Source organism: Agelaius tricolor, unplaced genomic scaffold (genome assembly GCF_023055355.1).
Source record: "Agelaius tricolor isolate 1412-34295 unplaced genomic scaffold, bAgeTri1.0.p SCAF_1, whole genome shotgun sequence".
NCBI lineage: Eukaryota > Metazoa > Chordata > Aves > Passeriformes > Icteridae > Agelaius > Agelaius tricolor.
The window spans coordinates 57,945,512-57,970,116 of record NW_027269261.1 but is presented as its reverse complement, the minus strand read 5'-3'; the positions used below and the strand labels follow the sequence as shown (position 1 = coordinate 57,970,116).

Here is a 24,605-nt window from a genome sequence, read left to right as displayed (position 1 = left end):
GAGTGGAAGGCTACAGTCTGGCCTTGCACTGCACAAAACATAGATTCAGTCAGAAGATGCCATAGGGAAATTCTGATCTGATTATTTTAATCTTTAAGAGCTATAGCAAACTTCAGATAAGGACTGAAGAGCTAAAGTGCCAAAGCTATTAAGAGCTGCTTTTGAATCTCACCCACTAAGAGGATGGAAATCAGGCTCACAATCTACCTTTCCCTCTGGCGCTAAAATCACACCACTGTCTCTGCATGCTTTGCTTTGTGATTTATTTCACTGCCACCAGCAGTACTGTCCTACCACTTGCCTCCCTAGCTGTAGGAAGAATATATCTGTATTTTGCACTCACGTGTAGCACTATATGGTACCAAGGGCCTGCAGACATTAATGTAGTATTTCTGGGTAGTAGCAGATATAGCAATGGCCTCCCAGTTCTCCCTGTGTCGCGTCAGAGATGAAAAGTCATAGAAATTTCCTTCAGCATCCCTGTACAAAAGATTATAGGCATGTAAAATAATTAAGCACTTTAAAGTTGCAATTCCTAAGTTACTACAGCAATTTCAACCTGCTAACTCTAAGCAGATTATTACACTGGAAAAGGAGTCTGCATCAGACACAGTGCCCCCCTAGAAACTTCAAATTCAGAAGAGGGATAACACCACTGCACCAGCTATTCCCACAGAAACTGTCCACATGCACACAGCTCTCAGCCAGTTCAAGAGTAATTCCAACTCGTAATTCAAGCACGTTGGCTTTCAGTGCACGGCAAGCGTACACACAGTTACAGTGTGTATGTATTTAACACACAGTTAAAATCCACTGTTTTACCTTAGGGTAGAGACCTATAATGAGGCCAGATGTCTGAATTCTGGGCCAAATATTAGCCACATTTGACCCCCACATCCAGTCTTAATGAGCTAATACTTGGTTGTGACAGAGATAAATGACATTTTTCCTGAAGCACTGTTTGGTGGAAGTTCCAAACAGACAGTTGTGGCCTTATTTAAATTAGCTGTTGTTAAATAACTAGACACTTGCAACAACCTAACACACTCAGCATTCAACCATTAATAAATATAGACCAAACAGCTCCCTTTTATTATTCCCCAGAAGAATCTCAAAGTTGGTGGGGTTTTTTTTCCAATTAAATTAGTTTTCAGAAGCACAAATTGCAAAACTTATTTAAAATATTATGCACTGGCATTGAATGCTACATTAGCTGGTCAAAACACAATAGGTAAAGGGGCAGGGTTCACAGAATTGCAAGAAGGCTGTATTTGTCTCTCTCAACATACAGCTCCATTTTAATTTTGTGGAAACAACTTACTTGTAGGAGCACTCAGTAGATTTAACAGGTGGACAAGCATATGGAGTATGCCATTCAAACATGTAGGTGCAGTCTGGAGTTTCCTTCAAAAATACAGGCTGAAAGAACACAATATGAAATTAATGTGCTTTCTCATTTAGACACATGGAAACAATGAAATGCCTCAGTCATGCTTCAGGAAGATCCAAGAACATGCATATTATCTTAAAACCACACTATGCCTCTGACCAGCTAAGCATGGCTTCTCCCAAACTGGAGTTTATCCACATGGACACTTCTGATAAAAGAGCAGCCATTAGGAATTGCTGCCTCTCCCAGGAAATAAGAAAAGCAAAAGTAATTCTAGATGTAATTGTTTAAGAATAGTAAGGGAAGCACAAATTAGATACCAAAAGCAAGTAACCAGCTTATTTTAGTCTGGCCATGTAGTCCTGCTTTCCTGCACATTCAACCTTCTACTTTTTATTTCTTACAAAGAAACAGCTGTTATTTATGGAAGAACATCCCTTCCCAACTTCTCCAAGAGCTCTGGTAATGATAGATGTCCCTTAAAGGAACAATATGCACTGATCTTCCTGGGCAGTGATAAAGGTACCATCCATAAACAGGAGATTCAAAACATTCTTCATCTTTTTGTCCCCTCTCAGGACCTTTGAATTGCTTGTCTAATCTGTAAATGATTAGGCATGTTCATGTTCTTCACCCTAACTTTCCATACTTTAAAAAAGAGAGTAACTCTGGAAGACAGTATATACAGGAAGCATATTTTGAAACTAACCTCAGATGTAGTCTTGTCACAATAGAATAATATAGCAGTTGATCGTTCATATATTTTATGACATTTTTCTCCCCTGGTGTAATTAATCATTATGAGACCATTTTTGAAAGTCAGTTTGTCTGTACGCAAGCCTAGAAGTGAAGAGTTGAGAAAAGTCAACAGCTACAGTAAACACACAACTGCAGTAATGCCTCTGACAACAGGGTCACATAATCAGCAATAAAATGCACAATTAAAGAATAGATAGACAGACCTCAACCTTCCTCTAAAACTTGCAATCCAGTTATTGTGGGACTACTACTCCAGCACAGTAAGGCTGAACTCATTGAGTGTCAAGGTAACTACACATATACCATTTTATCTGCACATTAAGCAAAAGCAGTGAGGTGTTTTATCTCTTTAGATGTACTAGATTAGCAAGAACCCTTCTATTACACCCTGGTTAATCTTCCTGTTCCCTAGGTTTGTTTAGGTAAGTGCAGTACCTGCTACTTTTTTGAAATTAGGGTCCATCTTCTTTACTTGACACGATGCAACACCGTGATGCTCTGCAGGGCAACGCTCTGTTATTTCCCCACAAACTCTGAAGTAGTAGTCATACTCATCTGTACTCACTTTGATGTCTTTATTGGATAGTGGCTTCAGGTCAAAAACATGACCATACCTTGGATCTTTCACCTGGCAATCTTTTCCTTTAAAGAGAAATTAACAATTTCAAATATAACTTAAGATCTATTAGCCTCGCCAAATACACTGGGGACAATTAAGGCTTACTGGACAAATAAGGCCACAAAAATGAGTAGCTACTTTAAGGCAGTGACACTGAAGAACCATCTTACTATAAATGGGACATTTCTTTTATAACTGCCACTAAAGCAAGATGCAAAAGCCACACTGTAGTTCAGAAACTGCCTCAGAGTGGTCTCAAGTTCTTCTTTCAGCTGTGCTGAAGGTTAAGTACAAAATCAGAGACACTAAGTCCAAGACATGCTTAATTATCTGGAAAGAACAGCAAGGTCACAAGATCAAAGCAAGAGGTGTCCTAGATGTCAGTCTTGTATCTTCTTTTAACAGCTCTGAAGTTTGATGAGTTAAGAAAATAATCAGTCATAGGAAATATTTATTCCAGCTTACAAATCTACAAAGATGCATATAAAAGGAGGTTTAGGAAAATTCTAGTTTCCTGAGTCTCATTAGCTGATACATGTCAGTGACTTTGCTGTTGCTCAAGTCCTCAGTTTTAAAGTGACCCTTTGCTCAATATTCTGAAGCTTTTAAAAAAATCATCAGATTGTATCATTTGAATATTATGCTCTTTTCGATCATACATGTTGGTACCCAGCTAAAGAAATCAGCTTTCCTCCTTCAAAACCACAATTCAGTCACCAGTGTCCTGCACAGTAATTATGTGCTACAGAGCAGCAGTTTGTGAACATTCCTCATGCCATGTCAGATTATCAGCAGTTTCAATAATGACTAGGACCATTGTGATAGATCCTTTACAGGAAGGCCAGGAATAAGGAATTATCTACAAGCAGCAAAACAAAGCTTGCAAAGGCAGAGAAGATGCCTACACACTCCATCTTCCATCTAAGAGACAATCAAGTACCAGAACTAAAACTTGTGACTTCTTGTTGCACATCCTGGAGTCAAATACAAACTGAGATTCCCCCACTGGCCTCTCCCCCATTGTCTAACTAGGGTCAAGTTTAGTCTTGCTTCCAGTCTGGTGAGGAACAGGGAATGGACTTGCCAGGCACAGAATCACCTCCGTTCTCATGAAACCTGATGCTTTAATATTTACTAGCAATTCTGTCTGTGATATAACAAGAGAGTAATAATGCTGTTTTGATAAAGTATTGTACTACATGTTCTTTCCCTAGATAGGCAAGTACATTTACCTGTCATCCTAACTTGCACTTTTGACATTAGATAGGATTTGTAGTTAGCTTAAAGCTCAGAATAGACATTCCTCCACAAGCCAACACTTTTTACACAAAGATTCACAAGGCAAGAAACCAACAGTTTCATTCAAGTATTTATTACTTGTACAGTTTGACTGATACTTTAAATCTCAAATAACTACTTACCTTCTGCTTTGTGAACAGGACATGCTGCCAAAGTCCTCCAAACAAAGACAAACTCACAGTCATTCTCTTGCTCCAACACTGGTGATCCCTACAGAAAGAGCCACATGAAGGAGGCTTACTAATAATTACACTACAAGTCTCAAAACATACACGGCTTTTTTTTTTTTTTTACTGCAGTTTCACAGTTTAAAGTCTCCACTACCAAACTGCAGTATTCATGTTCAGCAAAGAGCTGCTTTTGGTGGCTCACAGGATTCCATGACAGCTCACAATTCTGTTCTACAGGTTCAGTAAAACAGACAGCATTTTCAAGAAGAGACAAGGAAAAACCCAGTATGTAAGATTTTACTTTTTAGAATCAGTCTCTCCATTTTAAGAGGAATAAACATGGTCTATTTTGGTACAAGCACTAAAGTCCTCAATAACAGCAAGTAGAAGAGAAAATTACCGTTATTTGATCACACTGGAAGATGATACGTGTAGAATAACGCTGATTATCTTTGCACGTGTCACCATTCAAGTAGATAATGCTTAAGGACCCATCAGTAGCAGCCTGGGGGTTTATCTGAATGACTCCCAGGTTCTTGCTTTTATCAGTGTATTTCACACAAGATCCTATGGCACCACCTACAGGAAAAGAACTGGGGTTTAGTTCAAAGCTTTGACAACTAGTGTTAAATTGATTGTAAAATAAAATAACAGAGTAGCTTTAAGAGAGCTTTGAAGTAAACTGTCTCAAACTCCTGAAGCAGAACACAACACACACATATTCATCAATACAGTTAGAGACACTGTGTAGCTGAAGGATTGAGGAATATAACAAGATTTGACTTTGTGTACTAGTTTCAGTTTAATTTTCTTCATTATTGGTGGTGAGTATGGGGCTGTGTTTTGGATTTGTGCTGAACACAGGGTTGATAATATAGAAGTTTTTTGGTATTGCTGAGCAGAGCTTACATAGAGCCAAGGCCTTTTCTGCTTTTCCTACTATAACATGGCAAGGGAAGTTGAGGGTGCACAGGAGGCTGGGAGGATACATAGCAGGGGCAGGTGACACAAACTGATCAAAGGGATATTCCAGACCATATGACATCATGCTCATATAAAGTGGGGGAAGGAGGAGGAAGGAGGGACATTTGGAATTATATTATAATTATTCCATTATTTTGAATAATGTCACAAACAGTGACATTCCGAAGTCACTGTTACATGTGATGCAGCCCTGCCCTCCTGGAGATGGCTGAACACCTGCCTCCCCATGGGAAGCAGGGATTGTTTTGCTTTGTTTGTATGCTCAGCTTATGCTTTGCCCCAATAGAGTGTCTTTAATGGGCAAAGAAACCATAATTTCTCACCTTTGCCCTTCTGATTTTCACCCTGATCCTGCTGGTGGGGAAGCAAGCAAGCAGCTGAATGGAGCTGATTGCTGGCTGGGGTTAAACTATGACACTTTAAATCCTATCTTCTTTAGAAAATAATAATAAGCTCACAGATCCTGGCAATAATGCCCTCAATGCAATTTTCCCAAATGCATTAATATACATCTCAATGCAGAAGTCCTGATGAGCATTAAGACTGCTCTCAGCTTGCAGAAGTCTGTTTATTAATGCTCCTGCATATGTCACCCAGACACATGGGTGAGATACACCATCCAGATCTATGCTATTTCTGTGATTAAACGGAAAGGAGTCAATAAATCTTACTAAAACACCCAGGGACATTCACTCTGACTATAAGGTCTTGCATCAGAAGACACAAGTTAAGAAGTGCTTCCCACTTGGCTTACCAGGACATCCAGTCACATAGGGCAAGGGCTTGCAGACATTCAAGAAAAACGTTCGCTTCTTCGCTTCCTTTGAAGTATCTATAGCAACCCATGGCTCACCATCTTTGCTCAAGTCACTTAAGTCGTACTCATTGCCAGCAGCATCTAGAAGAAATGCAGTAAGCTGAGAGAACTTAATACTTGCAGCAGAACTGGATTTGAAATTATACCAGTTTCACTGACAAATACACAACTCAAAATAACTTTCAGAATCACATTAGATAAGTATTAAGAGAATGTACTGCTGCCACAAAGACATCACCATGCCAAATGTAGAATGTAGTTCCCTTGACAGTTACTTCCCAAATGTAACTTCTCCACAAATCACAGGTGCATTTTTACAGATGTCAATACTAAATTAACTAATTTTCTTTAGAGTAGGGCTGAAGCAGCATCAGTCACAGTAATGATTAAATGTTTTCAAAGTAATTATCAACTTTCTTGTGTATACCACAATGTTTTAAATTAGCTTCTTTCCCCGTTTTTTAAGTTAAGCCTGCTTCAAACAACTTACCTCTTCTCCCACCCTACAACTTCTACAAAGATTTTAAGTCTTACAAATGTCTTCTCAATAGGTAATCTTAAAGCCCTCCACTGAGCAGAAGTTTGCTGTTCAGTTAATCCTTCCAACATGGGAAAGAGCCCACCTAAATTCCAGGTACTTACCTGTAACCTGACAATCTACAGGAGCAGGAGCACAAGCCAGAGCTGTGTGAAACTCAAAAAAAGTATCATGGACGTCCAGCACGCTGTTTATCTCCTCACGCACAAACTTAAGCTCTCCAGGATATGAATCATTACAAATGAAAGTCACTCTGAACATGTCTGATGTTCCTATAAAACAAACATTTATCTACTGATGGTTCTGTTTGGAACATTTGAATTCAAGTTCAAGCTAATACTCGACTTCAAAATTTTCTAAGAGTTTCTTATTAATAACTGCTTCAAGGATAACACTACCTTGCTGATTATGGGGTTTCAGCTGTAAATATGCAAGCCTTCTTCAGAGAGCCATGAAACATTGCCTAGCAGCCACAATTGCCTCTACAAATAAGAGACCAAAATATGCCTTGACAATGTAATCATCTTGTTGAAATGTGTCTCCTTGACACATTTCAACAACATGATTACCTTTATTGATCTCTGCTCCCTATGTTCTTTGACATATATGAAGAAACAGAAACCTTTTAAAACACCACCAGTGGTAACAAGCAGCTTTTAAATTATATCACACAAAGTTTTGGTTTGGGGGTTCTGTTTGTTTGTAAGAAGTTCAGTGTAATGACTGCAGAACAAGTAATACTGATCCTATCAAAGCACTATATGTTAAGTTCTTTTTAGTCCTCAAGAAGTGACAGAATTATGTCAGGGAGTAGTATTTGTCAGCAAAATGTTTAGTAGTGTTATCAAAATTGTAGAACCTCTGAAAGTAAAATACATAAGAGCTTAATCACTGTTACATATTATGTACAAAAATGTCACAACTGAGAAAATAAGAGATAGAACCCCAGCAATTAAGCATGCTGAAGCCTTTGAGGTTCCTGAATACAAAATCCAGTTTTCCCAAGGTCTTTTGTTGTTAAGATGTCATATTCCTCTCTACAAAGCTCAGTTTCATTATAATTGAAGAGCATCTACTATCAGAAAACCAGATATACATTTTTAATTCATTTTACCTGCAAAAGATATAATTCATGAAGTAGGTGCATATGAAGTATTAGAGCACTAATTCAAAAAATTCCATACAGGAGAGTACAAGCTTACTGAAAACTGACTTTTCAGATATGAAACACCTTTAGAAAGAATTATCCATGAAACTGAAGCTAAAAGCTATTACTTTACTTAGAAAAAGAACCTGAGTTCATTTTGTTTTCCCAATTTGACTATACATTTCTCCATGCAAGGACCAGTATCCTTCATCTGCTAAGGAGAAAACCCTATAGGGTATTGAGTCACTTTCCTAGAGTTTTGAAATGCACATGTATTACTGAGCCATTACCATTCTGTGTAACTTCATTTCTTCCTAAAATTTCCATAGGAGCAAGCTTGTTTAAGTAATTAATACCAAGCCAAATATACTTCAGCACATGAACAAAAGAAGGAATGAAGATCACTCACACTAAGTTTTTACAATACCCTGTGTATTTCCTGAACTCACCTGATTCCACATGAAGAAGGCCTCTGTAGGTAAGAGTTAGAAACCCTTCACTGGATAGATAAAGGGTTTTGTCCAATTCCAGTGGCCTCAGAGGTGTCAGATTTTCTCTTTCACACCCAGCAGCTGTTTCACCATTGATTTTACCACAATATGGCAAGCGTCCACAAATGTTTAGCTAGAAGTTTTGAAAACATGTAGATGTACATAGTATTAACTGCATCAGAAAAATAAGGTCCACATAGCCATTTCTACATCAGTAAAACACTTGTAGAGAACTATTTGAAACAACACAGTTGTCTTGCAGCGCAGAAATTACAGACTCTAATTCAACTATAATACAGTAAGAGTATTCTCAATGTTCGAATTATGGGGTCCATAAATTCTCCCCACTAGGAGAGTAAAGGATGTAGTTCAGCATGCTTATTCTTGGCCTAAAGATATCAGTATGGGATTATCTATGACAGCCTAGGATTACTGACACATGCAGATTACATTAAAAACGCTGATATGGACAGACTAAATCCCTTTCTAGGCTTTCCCTGTCAATTTCTTCAGAATCAGCAGATAAATTGGCAGTACAGGAGGGGAAAATCACCTCAAAAAGGAGCCTCAAAAGTGTAGCTACCTCATGTTCTCCAAGAACCAGAAGTTTACCGCTTTCAAGATTAAGGCAAATTAAGTTATCTTTCATTCCCTCCCTCAACCACAATGCTTTCCTGCCAACTCATACTTCCTAAGAAGACTGAGTGAAAGCTCCCCTAGATCACTATGCAAGACAAAAAATGCAACAACAGCACTCAAACAACATAGAATGCAGTCAGAATCCTTACCGAGAACGTTTTCCCATTGCCAGTAACTGTATACCCTTGCTCAGAAGCCAATGGCTGCAGGTTGAACACAAAGCCGGTGTTTGGATCTCGCACAGAGCATGACTGGGAAAAAAATTACAACAAAATTATTTTCTCCTTCTGCATTTCTTCTGTTTAGATTTTACCTCTAACTCATTTCAAGAACCAAAGCAGTGATTTAGACATATTCCTACCCTGCATATAGAACACCAGAAAACAGCTCTGACAGTAGCTTCATTCAGTTCTTTTGTATATTTGTTCAAGTCTTTTGGTCCACTGACAATCAGCCACACCAACATATGAAAGTGGAATTTAACAGATGGCATCTATCATATTAGCTAAGAGCATGGAAATTTTAACTGAGGGCTGTTTTCACACTAATGTGTTTATGCTGAGACCTGTAGGGCAGAAGCAACTGAGTAGATTTCACAGAATGCTTTGCATTGGAAGGGACCCACAAGGATCATTGAGTCCAACTGTTTAATGTATGGCTCATATGGGGATCAAACAGGAATCAAACCCTCAACCTTGGTGTTAGTAGCATCATGCTCTGAGCAACTGAGCTAATCTCATGTTTTAGTGTGAAAAAAGAAAAGCCTCATCTCATGATCTGCAGAAAACAAGGATATTACATATCCATACATATAAACTCAAGTTTTACTAGCAACATAGCAAGGGAATGAAACATTAAATGAAGCATTCAAGAGGAAGTAAACTGTTCTCACAAGAAAGCATCTGAGTATTTTTGTCAGAAGTTAGGCATTTCAGAAACACTTCAAAAATACAACATGATAAGATATCACAAGACTACATCATAACCAACTTAAGACTTCACTTTAGGTAGTTTTCTTCAAGAGCCATTTAAACAGAGAAACCAAGAGTGCTATAAATAAACATTGTACATTGATTCTATAAATACGATTTATATTCTCCTTTCTCACCTGGGAATCATCTTTTGCTTCCTTTATTGGGCAAGCAGCCTCAGTTTCCCATAAGAAAGTGGCCACACAATCCAGAATAGCTATAAACCGTGGGCTGCTACTCTGGAAACAGATTGCAGAGGAAGACTAGAGTAAGTGCAATAGCTAACACTTTGTCATATTTGAGATGCCTCCTTAGAGAAACTGTCAGGTTCTTCTAAAAGACTTCACTACAAAGGCACACAATTTCCACCCCACTTCCCTCTCCCTGGTTTATTTTGAAGGTCATCACTGAAAACTTATTCTAGTTAAGCATTTACTATGTGACCAAGCATTAGCCAAGAACAGAATCTGACATCCAAATACTCAGATTAAAGTCAATATTTAATCTAGACACGTATAACTAGATCTTATCTCAGTCTAAGCTTTGAGGAATTTTGGTGTATAATACATAGTCCATCATTTAAAAAAAAAAAAAAGGCAAAAGAAAAGCAACAGAAATCTGTTAGGTGAGGTAACAAGGTAACAGGAATATTAATTATGTACACTTCATGTCAGTGTTTTAGACAAAAGCAAAGCAGTTCATAACTGCTTCATGTCACAGATTTTTCACCACACCTCTTGGGCTAAAGATCACGTGGGTAAGGGGAGAGCAAGACCTGCAGATTCAAAAAGCCAGGAATACAAGTCTACACAAGCTTAAGTCTAATAATCCCCTCAATCTAATCTTCAGTATGTGGAGTTGTAGCCCAAAAAGCTCTACAGATTTAAGAATTCTAGAATCAACAGTCTAGGGAGAATGCAGAACCTAAGCCTGAGAATGCACTTTACAATATTTTTCTGCTTAAGAGTGTCCACAATGTTTGCTGTTTTAAGTACTCATTTTCACGTAATAGTATTTTTCATGCTAATTAGACTAGTCCAAAATACTACTGTTCATCAAGGCTGTTAGTTTGTATCTAGTTCTTGTTTATGATAAAATACTCAGACGTGCTCCTCTAGCATCTAAATCAGTTTTGGTTTTACATCTCAATTTCAAACCCTCAAGAAGTCTCCTTTGCCACAAATCTGCTACACACTACACATCTTCATGTGGCTTCATGTTATAGGATGAGAAACCTATGATGAAATAACAACTGGAAGATCATTTGTCCTTACAAGAGTGCCCCTGGAACAGACAAAGTGGATGGTAGTGGTGTAAGTAGTTGTCTTTCCATCAGCATTGATGCACACAGAGCCATTTGCATAGGTTAGAGAAACATGTCCAGGTCTTTCAATTACTAGTTCTTTGCTGGCAACACCAAGATTACTAATAGAGGTGACTTCAGAATAAGAAGCCTAGAAATAAAGAAAAGCATGTCAAAAACTTTTAAAAAAATAGATACAACCACAAAGAAGATACCTACTACAGTACTCTTGTACACAGGTTAATAGCTTTGAAGACAACAAAGCTCTCAACATTTCTCTCCCATTCTATATTCAAGTTTCACATTTTTAACAGACAACCTCCACAACAAGGTACAATTCCATTTTTGTTGGTTTTATTTTTAGTACAATAAGGTGCTTGTAGTACCTTAGAACATCCATCCGCATCTCCTGGGCTACATAGTTTATCAATTTAGGGAGGCCTGTGTCTTCTGCAATAGATAGAATTTATTGTAGAGCTCTTTGAAACAATATGTAGAAGCCTCCAGGTGTTCTCAGCATTAACTTTAGGGAACTGCCATGCTTAGCTAAGACTAAAAATCAGTGACAGAAACTGAGCACTAGAAAGACAGTAGGTGCTACTACCAAAGTCTGAAGTCATTGTCACTGCAACATAACTGGTGTTTCCTAGTTTTAAGAAACTACTTTAAGTCAATAGCAGGAACAAACTGAAGAATATACCTCCAAAACAGCTGTCCACAGACTTCTGCCCTTTTAATTTTTTTTTAACAACTCTTTAGATTGACCCAATGCACTCACCTTTTACTCACTATCTCAAGCAGTGAAGTAATAAAGCTCTAAAGTGTCTCTACATGTAAAGGAAGCAGCCTTGCACAACAAGGCCTATTGCAACCACAGAGAATGAGCAATAATTATCTCTCAAGTGCTGTGTTGGCAATGACTGGCTTCAGTCACTAACACATCCCCTTTAAGAGGAAGGTGTTCTCTCTGTTTGATCGAAGGAACTAGGACGGCTGGGTGAGCCTCTAGCTCAGCTTTCCCTACAGCTCTGAGCAGCAACGAAGTCAGTGAGGGCAATGGGTCAATTCAGCCTGTCAGCTTCTATCACTTCCATGATAAATTGTTATACTTCAGGGCAATACAGAAGTAGAGGCCCATAACATCCACCAGCGTTGTTTCTTCTTTTATTTGCTTGGCAACATCCACCTAATCTACTCTTCAGATCCAAAGCAAGCTCAGGGAGGGCAGGGATGCAACAAAGAATCTTTAAACAAATTTTTTCCACAGTTCAATCTAAAACAAGCCCAAAGCATGACAAAATATCCAGGAGGACAGCCTGTTCCTAAAGAAATGTGTATTCCTAGCAGTCTCTGAGACTCCAGCAAAAGAGATGCAGCATGTCTGCCTCTGAAACACAGGGCAAAAAATCAGCAGTGTCAAACATGACATTGGTACACTTGTAAAAATTAAAGCTTTATTCTTTGAAGAGGTGGACAGGAGCTCTACCATTTTGCTATGATTATGCAACTATAATGGTACACAAAATATCCCTTTGCACAAGGAGTAAGAATTCACATGGCTGTTTTAATCTCACTCGTGTCTCTTTCAGTCTCACTCATGTGGCAAACCAGCTCTGAGTTGGGCTGGAAAGGGTACTCACAGAAACCTGCTTATATTCCATCTGACAGACAGATGCTCGCCGGTCACATCCTGGGACAGCAATCAGGGGTCGACAGACATTTATGTAGTACTTCTTGCGCTCACTTGGTCTTGAATTATCCATGGCATACCAGTTTTCACCTCTCTTTTCAGATTTTGCTAATCTAAGCAGAAAGAGAAAGTTCTGCTCTAAGGACACACATGCTTCATAGACTCTCTCCAGCTTTCTCAGTCTCAAGAAGCAGAGCAACCCTAAGGCATTCCCGACTAACTTCTCCCCCTCATTTTTAAGTGCTACAATTAGAAAGAATACTCCTGGGACACAGAGCACAGTTGACAAGGTAATATGTTTTTATAAGCAAAACCATCCCAAAAAGTCAGTTTACATCCTAGGAGGCAAGCCAACATACTAGAGGGGTTTCACCATACTTGCAGTCAAGACTCTGACAAGAGGTGAAGCTTCTGGTGCTGTCTACACAGGAAACCAACTTCAGCCAGAACACCAAACTAGAATAGCTAAGTTACACTGCATGTGTCACTTTCCTACCTTGACAAGTCATATTGGTCCATGGTGTTGCGATCTGTCACAACACATTCCAGCGGGATTTCTGGACAAGCATGTTCAGTGTACCACCTGAAGTTGTAGGTATAGTTATCTTCTTTCTACAAATGAGCAGAATAGCTAAGAGAGGCTTTTCACATTGACAACTTTGTGACTCACAGCTACTGCTTTATACATCAAGCTTGGTATCTCTCCTGGGTTTTGGGATATATCTTCTCAGACTGATTTGTGTTGGTCTGTCCTGTTATAGATCTTGCCATTCCCTGTGTCACCAAAAATGCTCTTGCCAAAAAAACTGCTCTGGTTCTGTTAAACTGCTGTCTGCTGGGTACACAGTCATATCATCTGTTACTTCTCAGCCACATTGGGTTTTTTCCAGCTAGAAATACGAGACAACCAAAAGCACTAATTACATGGCCCACTAGAAGAGAGTGAGGTAACAATCTGGACCCAGGTAAACAGTTTACTGTTCACTGGTCAAGGAAAGCTTTATGGCTGCAACAAGAGTCAAATATACCAAGAGAAATAACTATTTATTTTAGTCTGCTTTACAGATACTGGGTATTTCCACACATAACACCCTGCTTGTACAGACCTAGTAGCTATTGTCAGTATTTTAGGATGGAGATCCTTCCTTTCTTCATTTAGAACTTCTTACCTGATACTCAGGCTGACCTATTCCAGCATCATGGTCACACAGGAAAGTTATAAGGGTAGAGCGCTGTGTTTTATTCTCATTGTTGTATGCTGCACCATTTTTGTAGGTCAACTGAATCAGGCCATCATAATAGGAAAGTTTGGAATTGGGCAGTCCAAGACTCCAAGACTGATCATTACTAGAAAATAAAAAGTGAGTTTTGAGAGTGAACAGAATGCAAAATCATCTCCAAGAGAAGTTTTACAAATAGAAACCACATAAGTTTACACAAGACACCATAATAAGGCATAATAATTAAATAAGGTTGATTAGACGTCAGTGAGCTGGGATAAAAAGAACGCTGCCAAAAGGAAACTTAAAACATGAACAGATGTCCTCCTTTGAAAAGGAAAAGAAGTTACATATTGCTAAGATATCTAGAAAACTTGAGTACTCCTGTCTCTAAAAGGGTGACAATACCATCAAGTTCTCATTCTCCAAAGTGGAAGTCAAACTGCAGACACTCTCATCTTGGGGTCAAACTGGCCTCATCCAATTACATATGGGCAATGAAGACCTAGGACTGCACAACAGCTCTCTGCTAGGTATCAGCTTTGGTTCAGGAGTGTTTTGTCACTGACTTAACATTGACTCTATCAGACCTAGCTTGATCATCTTCCTCTGAAGAACATTTCTAGGGTCTGCAGAAAAGTGTCTTTGGCTGGAGAGTAACTCAGGGCCAAGTACCCCATCTCTGGCAGCAGGCTGACCTGGAAACCTGAAGTACACAGGTATTTCTGATGCTACCTCAGCCATAGTTTATAGGAGGCAAAAGCAGTGATGCTGTCAGAGTAGCAGTACACACTAGGACTGTACATGGAACAGCCCATTTAGTAAGAGAGATTATAAAATTGTTAAGGTTGGAAAAGACCTCCCAGATCAAGTCCAACCATCAACTTAGTACCACCACCAAATCTTTCCACTGAACCATGTCCTCAAGTCCATATCCATACATATTTTGAACACTTCCAGGGATGGCAGTTCCACCACTTCCTTGGGCAGCCTGCTTCAATGCCTGACAACCCTTTCCATGAAGAAACTTTTCCTACTATCTAATCTAAATATCCACTGGCACAACCTGAGGCCATATGGTACAACATGCAAGATCTGGGCTTCACTACTACCTAAGGCAGCCCCTGCTCATCCCAAGTGCAGCAAGCTCACATTCTTTAGGCCAGCTCTTGGAACAGAGCTGACCCTCAATCTCTGGATTATAGGTTGCCTTACTACAGCTGCAGCAGTAATCTAGAATTTACAGTCCCTATGGATAACAAAAGGGAGAGCAATGGGCACATTGCATCTCACAAGTTAGCTGTAAGCAAGGCTACATATATGTGCATTTGGCTTGAAACAGCTGGCAGTGTAATTACTGCAAATTATATGCTAATTACCTGAATCTATTACAAGTAGCCCAGTAATTACTTTACATGCAAATTGTTCATTGTTGCACACCAACAACACATCATGCAACAAGACATCTTCCTTTACAGACAAGAGAATGAGTTACTCACCTCCGCGTTACTTGGCAAGCTGCCGATTTTGTGTGACACCGGTCATCAGGCAGACTGCCACAGACGCTTATGTAAAACCAGTACTCCTTCGTAGTAACTGTATAGAAACTTTTTGCCTTGGCCAGAGGTGATAAATCAAAAGAGAAGCCTGATCAGGAAGGAATAAACTGTATCAGTTTGATTTTGTCCTGATATTTCTCACAGGTTTTGATTCAGTCAGTCACATGGCTAGCTCACCTCCCCCTGAATAAGCCTCCTTCTATGCAATTACTGTTCCAGAAACAAAGTGGAAAAGTAAAAGCATGGTTTCTTATACAGAGAGATCTACTTCAGTAAAATACATATTACATCTATTTTCCTACATTCACTGGGAGAGTATTAAGCTCATGCTGTTCTGCTCTTCCATATGCACATACTTAAAACTGTGGGTACTTAGCATTAGGCTGAACTCACCTTGCTCCCGGGTATCATAAGGACTTATTTGTTGTGGCATAAGTTTTATCTCTAATGACCTTTTGATTTGCTGAACAGAAATACATACCTGCCTGAGGATCAGACACCTGACAGTCATCTCCTTCAGTTTTAGACAGGACACACGCAGCAGCAGTATACCACTCAAATGCATACGAACACTCAAGCTCTGCCATCAAGATTGGAGCACTTTCTAGATCACCTGGTATGACAAGAGCAACGCGTTACACATACAGACAGCTGGGCTGCCAACAGGAACTAGGAATCTACACCTAAGAAACCAATTTCTCCTCAAAAGCCAAGGTAACTATAAAAGTACCTGTTCTTTGAAAATGGAATCAAAAATATTTTTCACAGACTTTGCATCATCCTCCCCAAAAATAAAAGTTTACCACAGAAGTAAAGGCACAGGGCTCAATCTGCTCCTGAGAACCATCACAATATTTGAAATGAAGTCTAGTTTGATATACAAAACTGGTATTTTGATATATAAAACTGGTTTTACTACAAAGCAATAGCTGTATTAGCAAATAGTGCATAATCTGATCCTAACAGCCAGCACACTTGGAAGTTCCAAGTTCCTCAGGCAGAGGTAGAGGAACGAAGGTTTTCTATTTTCCTGGGAGATAGTTAACTAGCAGACTATTATAATCGACATGAACAATATTAACTTCCTTTCATAAACTGCCAGCAGTTTAGATACAAACCATATTTATTGGAAAAGAAGGCTAAAGTATTTGATCTCAGTTCAGAACTACTCTTTCCCATCAAGATAACTAGAGAAAGAAAGTGCTTCCAGATATTTGTATCGCTTCCAGATATTTGTGGAGTCTTAAACACTTAAGCATACTTTAATCACGTTTGGAAGAATCTTATTTCAAGAGTTTTTAAAGCGTATTTTTATAAAAGGTAAATAACTAAATACCTGCAATTATATTGCCATCATCCTAGTAAACAAACCCTGATACTTCAAGCTTGTGCATAGAAAGAGATAGAAAACATGCTAATATTTAGCACATGCTAATATTTTGCACTCATGTCTGGGCTTATTAGATAACCTACAGTTTTTAACTGGACCAATGAACAGGGTGTGGATGTTCTTACCTGGTCTGCATATTAGAGTGATAACCGTTTGGATTTTTTTGTTTTCTTTAGAAGGACAGCTGTCTCCATTTGAATAGATAAGTTGAATATTCTCTCCAACCTTCTTTGGAGAAGATACAAATGTTCCAAGATTCTTGCTGTTGTTTTGCTTATCTGTAAAAACAGTAAATACAGAACTTTTGTTTCTCTGAAAAGAAGTGAAGCTTCTGTTAGATACTAAGACTTTCCACTTGTCTAGTTAATGAGAAAGTATCATTAGGAGTTTGATTTTACCTTGCCAAACCATGCTGTGGTTCTTTAGTTAGAAAAAGCTGTGCATTCTTTCTTCAAGCGTTTCTGAGATCACAAAAGAAACACGCTCCTAACTTCTGTATCCTCGAATAAATGAAGGCACTCAGGACAACCAACCCCATTTGCACAGGAAGTGCCAAGCCTTCAGAGGCTTAAAAAAACAGTGAACCAAAAAAACTCCATAAACACCACCAACAAAAACCCAACTCACCTACAGAGCAAATAGCAGCGCCATCTGAACAGCTGAAAGCTCCTCCTCTCTTCAACACCTTATGGCAGACATTGATGTAGTAATGTTTCCTTCCTACCTCTGAAAAGCTACTGTCCACAGCTTCCCAGTTCTGGGCTGACTCTGAAATATAGAGGGTCATTAAGAACAACTCACCTGGCTAAACTGTTGCAGCATCTCCATACCAAAATGCCTCTTATTATAGGGTAGCCCACATTTATTTGCGTGATAACCTCTCCTTCAGAGCATCCCTGAAGCCCTGATTTCAGCTCCATTCCCCCACCAGCTGAGATTACCACCTACATCTGTCCCCTGAAGCCATAGCTGCCAAATCTTGCCATTTTTGGATGTGTCTCCTTTGCACAAGTCACTGGATGGAAGCTGCTGAGCCATGGTGGATCCTGACTGGCTCAGGCTTCCCAGAGAGATGGTGGATGCCCCCTCCCTGGAAGTGTTCAAGGCCAGGCTGGATGGGGCTTTGAGCAAACTGGTCTAGGGGAAGGTGTACCTGCCCATGACAGAGGAGTCAGGCTAAATGATCTTTAATGGCCCCTTCCAACGCAAACTGTGATTCTGTGGCTGAAAACCACTTATGATGGCAGCAACCAAGGCAGTCATGGACATAGCAACCAAGGCACTCAGTCTGTTTGGAATGAGGGAAGCAAACACCAGCATCCCAGAAATTCACTAAGAACAACAAAAGCTGACTAATACTCAGCTAGAGAATTGCACTGGGGATGGCATGTAAACTCAGGACTGCAGAAGTAACTGAAAGTCACTAGTTTTTATTGCCATACCTGAACTGCGGATAAGAGGTGACAAGTCATAGTGTTTTCTCTTGTCAGTAACTCTGCAAAGGAGATCTTTTTCCTCTTTAACACATGCGTATTTTGTATCCCAAGTGAAAAAATAGGTGCAGTCAACTTCACCGGTGAATACTGGAGTTCCTCTACCATCATTACCTTAACATGGGAAACAGATGAACACATATGAAGTTTCTAGAGGGGGAAGGGGAAAAAAGCAAGAAGACTTGACGACTAGCAATGAGCAAGGAAGACAAGAAGTCCTTTTGCTGCAGAGGACTTGTGTTTCTGGTTTTTTACCACTGGCTAAGAAAAAAAGGCGCTTTTATACTTCCATCTTCTCAATCATCAGTGTAAATTTAGACTAGCAGTGCCACTACACAGCACATCCTGCCAGCCATCAAAATTACTGCTTGATGTAACAATTTCTTGTGTTAGCTGTGGCTCAAAGCAAGCATTAATTGGAGCATAAGGTCTACTAGCAAGCATGGGAGTTAAACCCTGAGCAGAGCTGTCAGAGCTTGTTAAACTCACCTGCTGTTTCGTTGCACTCGAAGTTTATGACAGTCATTCTCTGAAAGCCGGAACTACATGCATCCCCATTCGGATAAATTAAAGTGAGATCCCCATCCGAGTATCTGAGGAAGAAGTCAGTTTTAGATAGAAATATAGGGTCAGACAATCACACAGTGTTCTTCACATAACAGAAGTCACACTCTTGTTCAATTATTAATTGTTTCACTCCAAGGGAAAACAAATGCTAGTTCAACATTAATAATGACATTTCTACAGCAATGAAGGCTTGCATCCACTGATTTTTCTGATCATTTTTCATTAATTTCTATAGAAATTAAAAAATGCTCTAAAGCTCCCTTAGGTATGATGGGATATTTATTCCCACTAGTTTATTGTGTGGCTGTTTCTGCAAGAGGAGGAAGTCATACTTCCTGGAAAATCACTGCAACAAACCTGTCACAGACAAAATGGAAGATCATATCCACATGAATTAATCTCTGCTTTACAATCTCATACAAACTATTATCCCTATATGCCACTTGGGAACCAGCTTCTATTGATACTGCTTTACATGTAAAACATGTAAAAAGGAAGACAACAGGCAGTGCACCACAATCTGCAATTGGGACAACAAAGTCAGTGGAAGTCTTTCTGTCTAGCCAATGGCCTCTGCCAATCTCACCAGCTCCTTTGTTTGCTAATGCTATCCTGCTGTACTGTTACGGTTTTTCTGACAAAAAAAGTGACAAAAAATGCTTGCATTTTGTATCAATTGTTGATTATGTGACAAGTAAGTAAGCATCAAAGCAGGAAACGGACCAATCAGACCAGTCAGTAGGGCTGAAGAGCATTTACACACCTTAGGGTTTGGTTCGCAAATCTTCCTGCCACTTTTTGCTGGTTATTTGAAACTTTTACTTGGCAAGATGAAATGTATCCTGTATCATCCTTGCAGTTACCTGCAGTGGTTTTCCCACATACATTCAAGTAATAGTAATACTCCTCTTTGTCATCTTTGGCTGCATATGGTGTGACATATTCTGAATGAATAAAAAAAAGTGTTTTAACATACATCAGGACAGACATGAAACTCCAAATATCAACCCGGGACATTTTTTTTCTGTCCCTAAATAAGGAAATGCAAAACTGGCTAGTAAAAACCACAAAAACAAAAGAAAAATACTGAGCTTACCAGAAAATTGATTAAGTGGACTTAAATCAATAGAGATATCATGTTGCTCATTAGTCAGACAACAGTTCTTACTCTCCAGGTAATCCCTGTGACAGGCATACTCAGTAACCCACTCAATTTCATACCGGCAGTTTGTTTTTGCTGTAAGTTTGGGACCTGAACTCTAAAACAGAAGTGAACAGAAATTAAATTATAAGTTGACTTACTTGAAATATAATCTTTAAAGCAACAGTATCACATTCCTCTAAGATCAGTAACAACTATTTCACCTCTAATACTAAAGATGTGCGTTTCTGGCATCTCTGAAATAGGTGTTGAGAAGAAATAAAACAGGTCTTATAAATGATGTAGCAAACTATTACAAGTCTAAGCAGAAGTAAAGCATCAGACATTAGGAGAAAGACAGCAAAAATAATAGTGCTTTTAAAAGTACTTTTCCTTAATGTGCTGGAAAAAGCAAAGATGTGAGCCCAAATGGCCTAAGCTAGGATTGTGTTTGCCTCAGAGAAGTCCTCAGTGCAGGAAATAGAGATCAAATGCTCTCTGAAGGCAAAGCAGACTTTTAGACACTGATGTTTCAGCAGCTTTGATTCCCTCAGTCCAAATCAAAATAGAGATATTTGAGAACTCTTTAGCCAACAATTCTGTCAGATGAGTTATCTGTTGTGATATATTTTTGCACGTCCGGGAGAAGCAATAGTCTTGGCTTTCCCCACTTTAAAGTGAGACACTAGAAATGCAAATTCTTTCATAAATCTGTATTTCTGCCATCCACTGGAACAACTGGCAGATATACAGGTATGAGGTAAATTACAGGCACAAGTATCATCAGTAATACTACTCATCCTACAAGAGTGCATAGCTATAGCAAGGTAGTACAAAGTGACAGTACAAAAGAGCCGGGTTTATTTCTGCAGCAACAAGAGTGAAGTGTGGTACCTATCTAGGTCATATGAGGGACTAGACATTAAACCAAAAATTAGCCAGACAAGAGCTCCCTCTTCACTAATCTGCAACAAAAAGCATCACTATATGAAATGGCAGAGCATTAGCAATTGCCCACTTCAAGGAGTGTAGGTTGCTGAAATTACCCGGCATTACTTGGAAGTTACTGTCACATTGCATTCAAGTTAGGCTAAAACAGTGTCCTGCACAAACTGAGTTGTTGCTGAACACTATAGATTTTACTTAAAAAGAATTCATGAGCCTGCTTAGTAAGTGACAGACCCTTGCCACGCAATGACACTTACTAGCTACTTTTTTCCCTGAGGAAGAACAGATTAATAAAGAAACCAAGTAACAGGCAACAGCTGTAAGCCTGCCCAGCCTGACTGAGGAGGAAGAGTGCTCATTAGCAAGCAAAGCTCTGTGCCAATGTGCCCAGGAGTAACTCTACACTAAGTCCTCCTATGCTCAGAGATAAGCCTTGAACCCTTGTTGCCCCCTGTAAAGGGACAACCAAATTCACCAATACAAGAGACAACACACTCCTGGGGAAATTCTGTTCAGGTTCTTATTTCTTAAGTTCTAGAAGACTTTAAGAGTACATCTAGAATCTCACACTCTTCACAAGCTACAAGCCAAAAATACATACGCTCTCTTCAGGTCTGAATAAAAATAAATAATAAAATACAAAAGTTAAATACCAACCAGTTAACACAAACTAAAACTTTGAAGTTACCTCTTCTCCCCTCTTTGATGGGCAAACAAAAGTGATTGTCACTGCTGGATTGTGGCCTAGGCAGAAGCCGGGCCTTTCTTCATCATGCTTGTATAGTGTCTCATAACTCAATACAAGCCTAGAAATAGAAAACAACAAACCAAAAAGACAGTTAAGACACCACACTCTACAGAAAAAGGATATTCTTGAAATGCTCAATCTTTGCTAGACACTCCAACAGAATATACCAATGCGGCCCTGCTCCTAAAAGCAACTTTTAGGGAGATCCTCATTCCTTTAATCTTAAGAGTTAATTAAAAATAGAAATTAAAATAGTCCCAGCAAAATTACTTAATACAGTATCTTCTGGTACCCTACTTAAGACTATGTTGAATGCCTTGTGACTCATATTGTAGCAAGAATTTAGTTGATAATCACAGGAACACAGGATAATCGCAGTTTTGCTCTCAAAACTACTGCTGGAGAGCAGATGTGGCAAATGTTCTTGCAACTTTTGAAACCAGTGTCCACTCAAGTTTTGTCACATTACGGTACTTTTTCACCTCTCTACATATAAACTCTTTCCATTCTGCCCCTAGAATTAACAGCAAAATGAACTCATTAGCAAATTGACAGGAGCAAGGCAAGTGCGTCAAATCAGGTGAAGCAGGAGAAGGAGAATAAAACATGGTAACTAACAGGGAGACAAATAGCAAGATGACTTGGATGAGAGAACAGGATGATCACCACAACTTCCCAGCTATGCATTATTATTCTGTGCAGTTTAACAGGCAGAAGACAACAGCTCCCAGAGCAGTACATTCTGGCTTCAGATTAGCCACAGCACAGAAAGGCATCATCTGCTCCTATTCCCAATTTTTCAAGTACTCCTGGGTAGTAGAGTGAGCCAAATGCATTTAGCCAGTGGGACCTCAGACAGTAGACAGACAGGACCAAATCTTACCCTGCTGCCTGTGCACTTATCGCCCCTTGCTTCTATGAGTTCTGCAATTCTGTAAAAAGGAGTCTCTCACAACAAAGGAGAAAATTTGATCTGTTGTGGCAGTACCACAGGACAGAGCGCTTTGACAGTATTTTTGAACAGTTTTCTGCTAATGCTTCAACACTGAAGAAGTATTAATGTTACGTTTTAGGAGACTCATCTGTTACCAAGAACGTTGTTTCCAGGCCAGATGACTGAAGTGCCCACAGAAGTATGACCACAAAAATTGCATACCTGTCTTTGTCTTGAAGCTTCAGCTGCTCCTTTGGACGGCCAACATCATACGCCAGACCGTCATGTAACAAGCAAGCAGCACTGCCAGCAGGGCACTTTCTGGTCTCTCCACTTGAACCTCCTGGTTATAGCACATAGAAAAGAAGTTATAGGACTCAGTTTCTAAGCCCTGCTCTACCTGAAGCATCTCGCCATTTCATCTGTGGGTTCTTCTAAAAATAGTTCTAAAAAACAGGCTACATTAGACTGCGAAATTGACAAGACAAAACCTGCAGTGCTTGTGGTAATTCATGCTGCCCTGGTTGGGGACAGCAAATTCATCCTTCCTGACAAAACAGCTGCAGCTATTTGCTACTACAGCTTCTGGATACACAGGGCTTTGAAAACTTCCAAAAGTGTGCCAAGTGTTTCTTTTTTTTTTTCCACAACCAAGTCAGGGGTAACCCCTCCTTACTCCTCCCCTTCTTTGTCTATTATTAACCACCTAATTCAAAGCTGTGAGCAAAAAGTTTCATACTAGTGAGATGTTTAAAAGAATAGACCTCTCACTACAACTAGAAGCATTAAACCCTTAACAGGGGCACAAACCACATATTTAACTACTAAGTAAAAATCTCAGTGAGAGTATACAGCTAAACTAACCTTTTCAGCAAGTTTCAAATATGTTTTTTTCTGGTTTAATTCCTTATACATATGGCTCTCAACTGAGAGGGAAGTGCTAGCTATGCACCAGTACTTAGGCAAGCACCTAAACAGAGCTTAGATGCACTTAGATGCTTTAGATGCACCTCAGGACATTCATCAGGAACTGGGCAACAACCTGGAGTCCAAAGGAATAAACTTGGAACACATGAAGCCCTGTGAACAACACTGGTCCTATTTGGCAGTAGATACAAGACAAGCTGCCCTCTCCCACTTAGAAAAAGTGTCCTGACAGTATTTGCACATCCAGAAGGGGCCTATCTCTGAACACCTCAATACTTGGAGAGTAGGGAGTTCAAAATAATTATCTAAGTCTTGAAATACTGATCTTTGAACATAGGACAACTTTAACGGAGACAATGGCGAAGAACCACGTTACAAGAAATTTACACACTGACAGGTGACATAAACAACCATTCAAACCTATATCCCTGCAGACATTTATGAACAAGGAATCATCATCAGAATCATCCACCAAGTAGTGTCCTGAAACTTGGATGAGAGGACTCAAGTCATGTTTCTTGAGATCTTCATCAAACACATAGCAAGGGACCTAGAACAACAACAAAAAAAAATTACATGCAAACCATGCTACACAAGTAGAGGGAAGTTATGAACAGGAATATATGAAGCCCAGTTAGTATTTGGAAAAGTTTTTTTACTTTTGGAAGCTCAAAGCTAGACATGCTGATTAAAATGAGGCATCCAAAGTTAGACTAATTTGCTCCAGCTTTTAAAAGGGCTTTACTATAAACAACCACCCAAATTCTCAGCCCCACCAACTTCCAACATTTATTCTTTACATATCTGTAAAAAACATAGGTTTATGGAGGTTGTTTGAATTAATCTGGGGTGGGGGCAGGT

The 24,605-nt window shown here is 39.4% G+C and overlaps 1 protein-coding gene across 1 annotated transcript in view; it reads right to left on the bottom strand.

Annotated features, from left to right (window-relative positions):
• IGF2R (insulin like growth factor 2 receptor) overlaps nt 1–24,605 on the bottom strand; it is a 57,031-nt gene that overhangs the window by 16,241 nt on the left and 16,185 nt on the right. Inside the window, exons 5-30 of the mRNA XM_071436021.1 lie at nt 24,165–24,294; nt 23,040–23,160; nt 21,824–21,941; nt 20,143–20,305; nt 19,810–19,990; nt 18,969–19,072; nt 18,429–18,593; nt 17,614–17,754; nt 17,112–17,264; nt 16,078–16,209; nt 15,537–15,684; nt 13,987–14,164; nt 13,314–13,429; nt 12,768–12,930; nt 11,099–11,278; nt 9,962–10,063; nt 9,003–9,104; nt 8,173–8,347; nt 6,681–6,848; nt 5,976–6,119; nt 4,638–4,816; nt 4,190–4,277; nt 2,585–2,791; nt 2,100–2,230; nt 1,322–1,419; nt 344–480 (exon numbers count right to left, since the gene is read on the bottom strand). Coding sequence (XP_071292122.1) covers nt 344–480; nt 1,322–1,419; nt 2,100–2,230; nt 2,585–2,791; nt 4,190–4,277; nt 4,638–4,816; nt 5,976–6,119; nt 6,681–6,848; nt 8,173–8,347; nt 9,003–9,104; nt 9,962–10,063; nt 11,099–11,278; nt 12,768–12,930; nt 13,314–13,429; nt 13,987–14,164; nt 15,537–15,684; nt 16,078–16,209; nt 17,112–17,264; nt 17,614–17,754; nt 18,429–18,593; nt 18,969–19,072; nt 19,810–19,990; nt 20,143–20,305; nt 21,824–21,941; nt 23,040–23,160; nt 24,165–24,294 — 3,724 coding nt within the window. The remainder of the gene's footprint in view (nt 1–343; nt 481–1,321; nt 1,420–2,099; nt 2,231–2,584; nt 2,792–4,189; nt 4,278–4,637; nt 4,817–5,975; nt 6,120–6,680; nt 6,849–8,172; nt 8,348–9,002; nt 9,105–9,961; nt 10,064–11,098; nt 11,279–12,767; nt 12,931–13,313; nt 13,430–13,986; nt 14,165–15,536; nt 15,685–16,077; nt 16,210–17,111; nt 17,265–17,613; nt 17,755–18,428; nt 18,594–18,968; nt 19,073–19,809; nt 19,991–20,142; nt 20,306–21,823; nt 21,942–23,039; nt 23,161–24,164; nt 24,295–24,605) is intronic.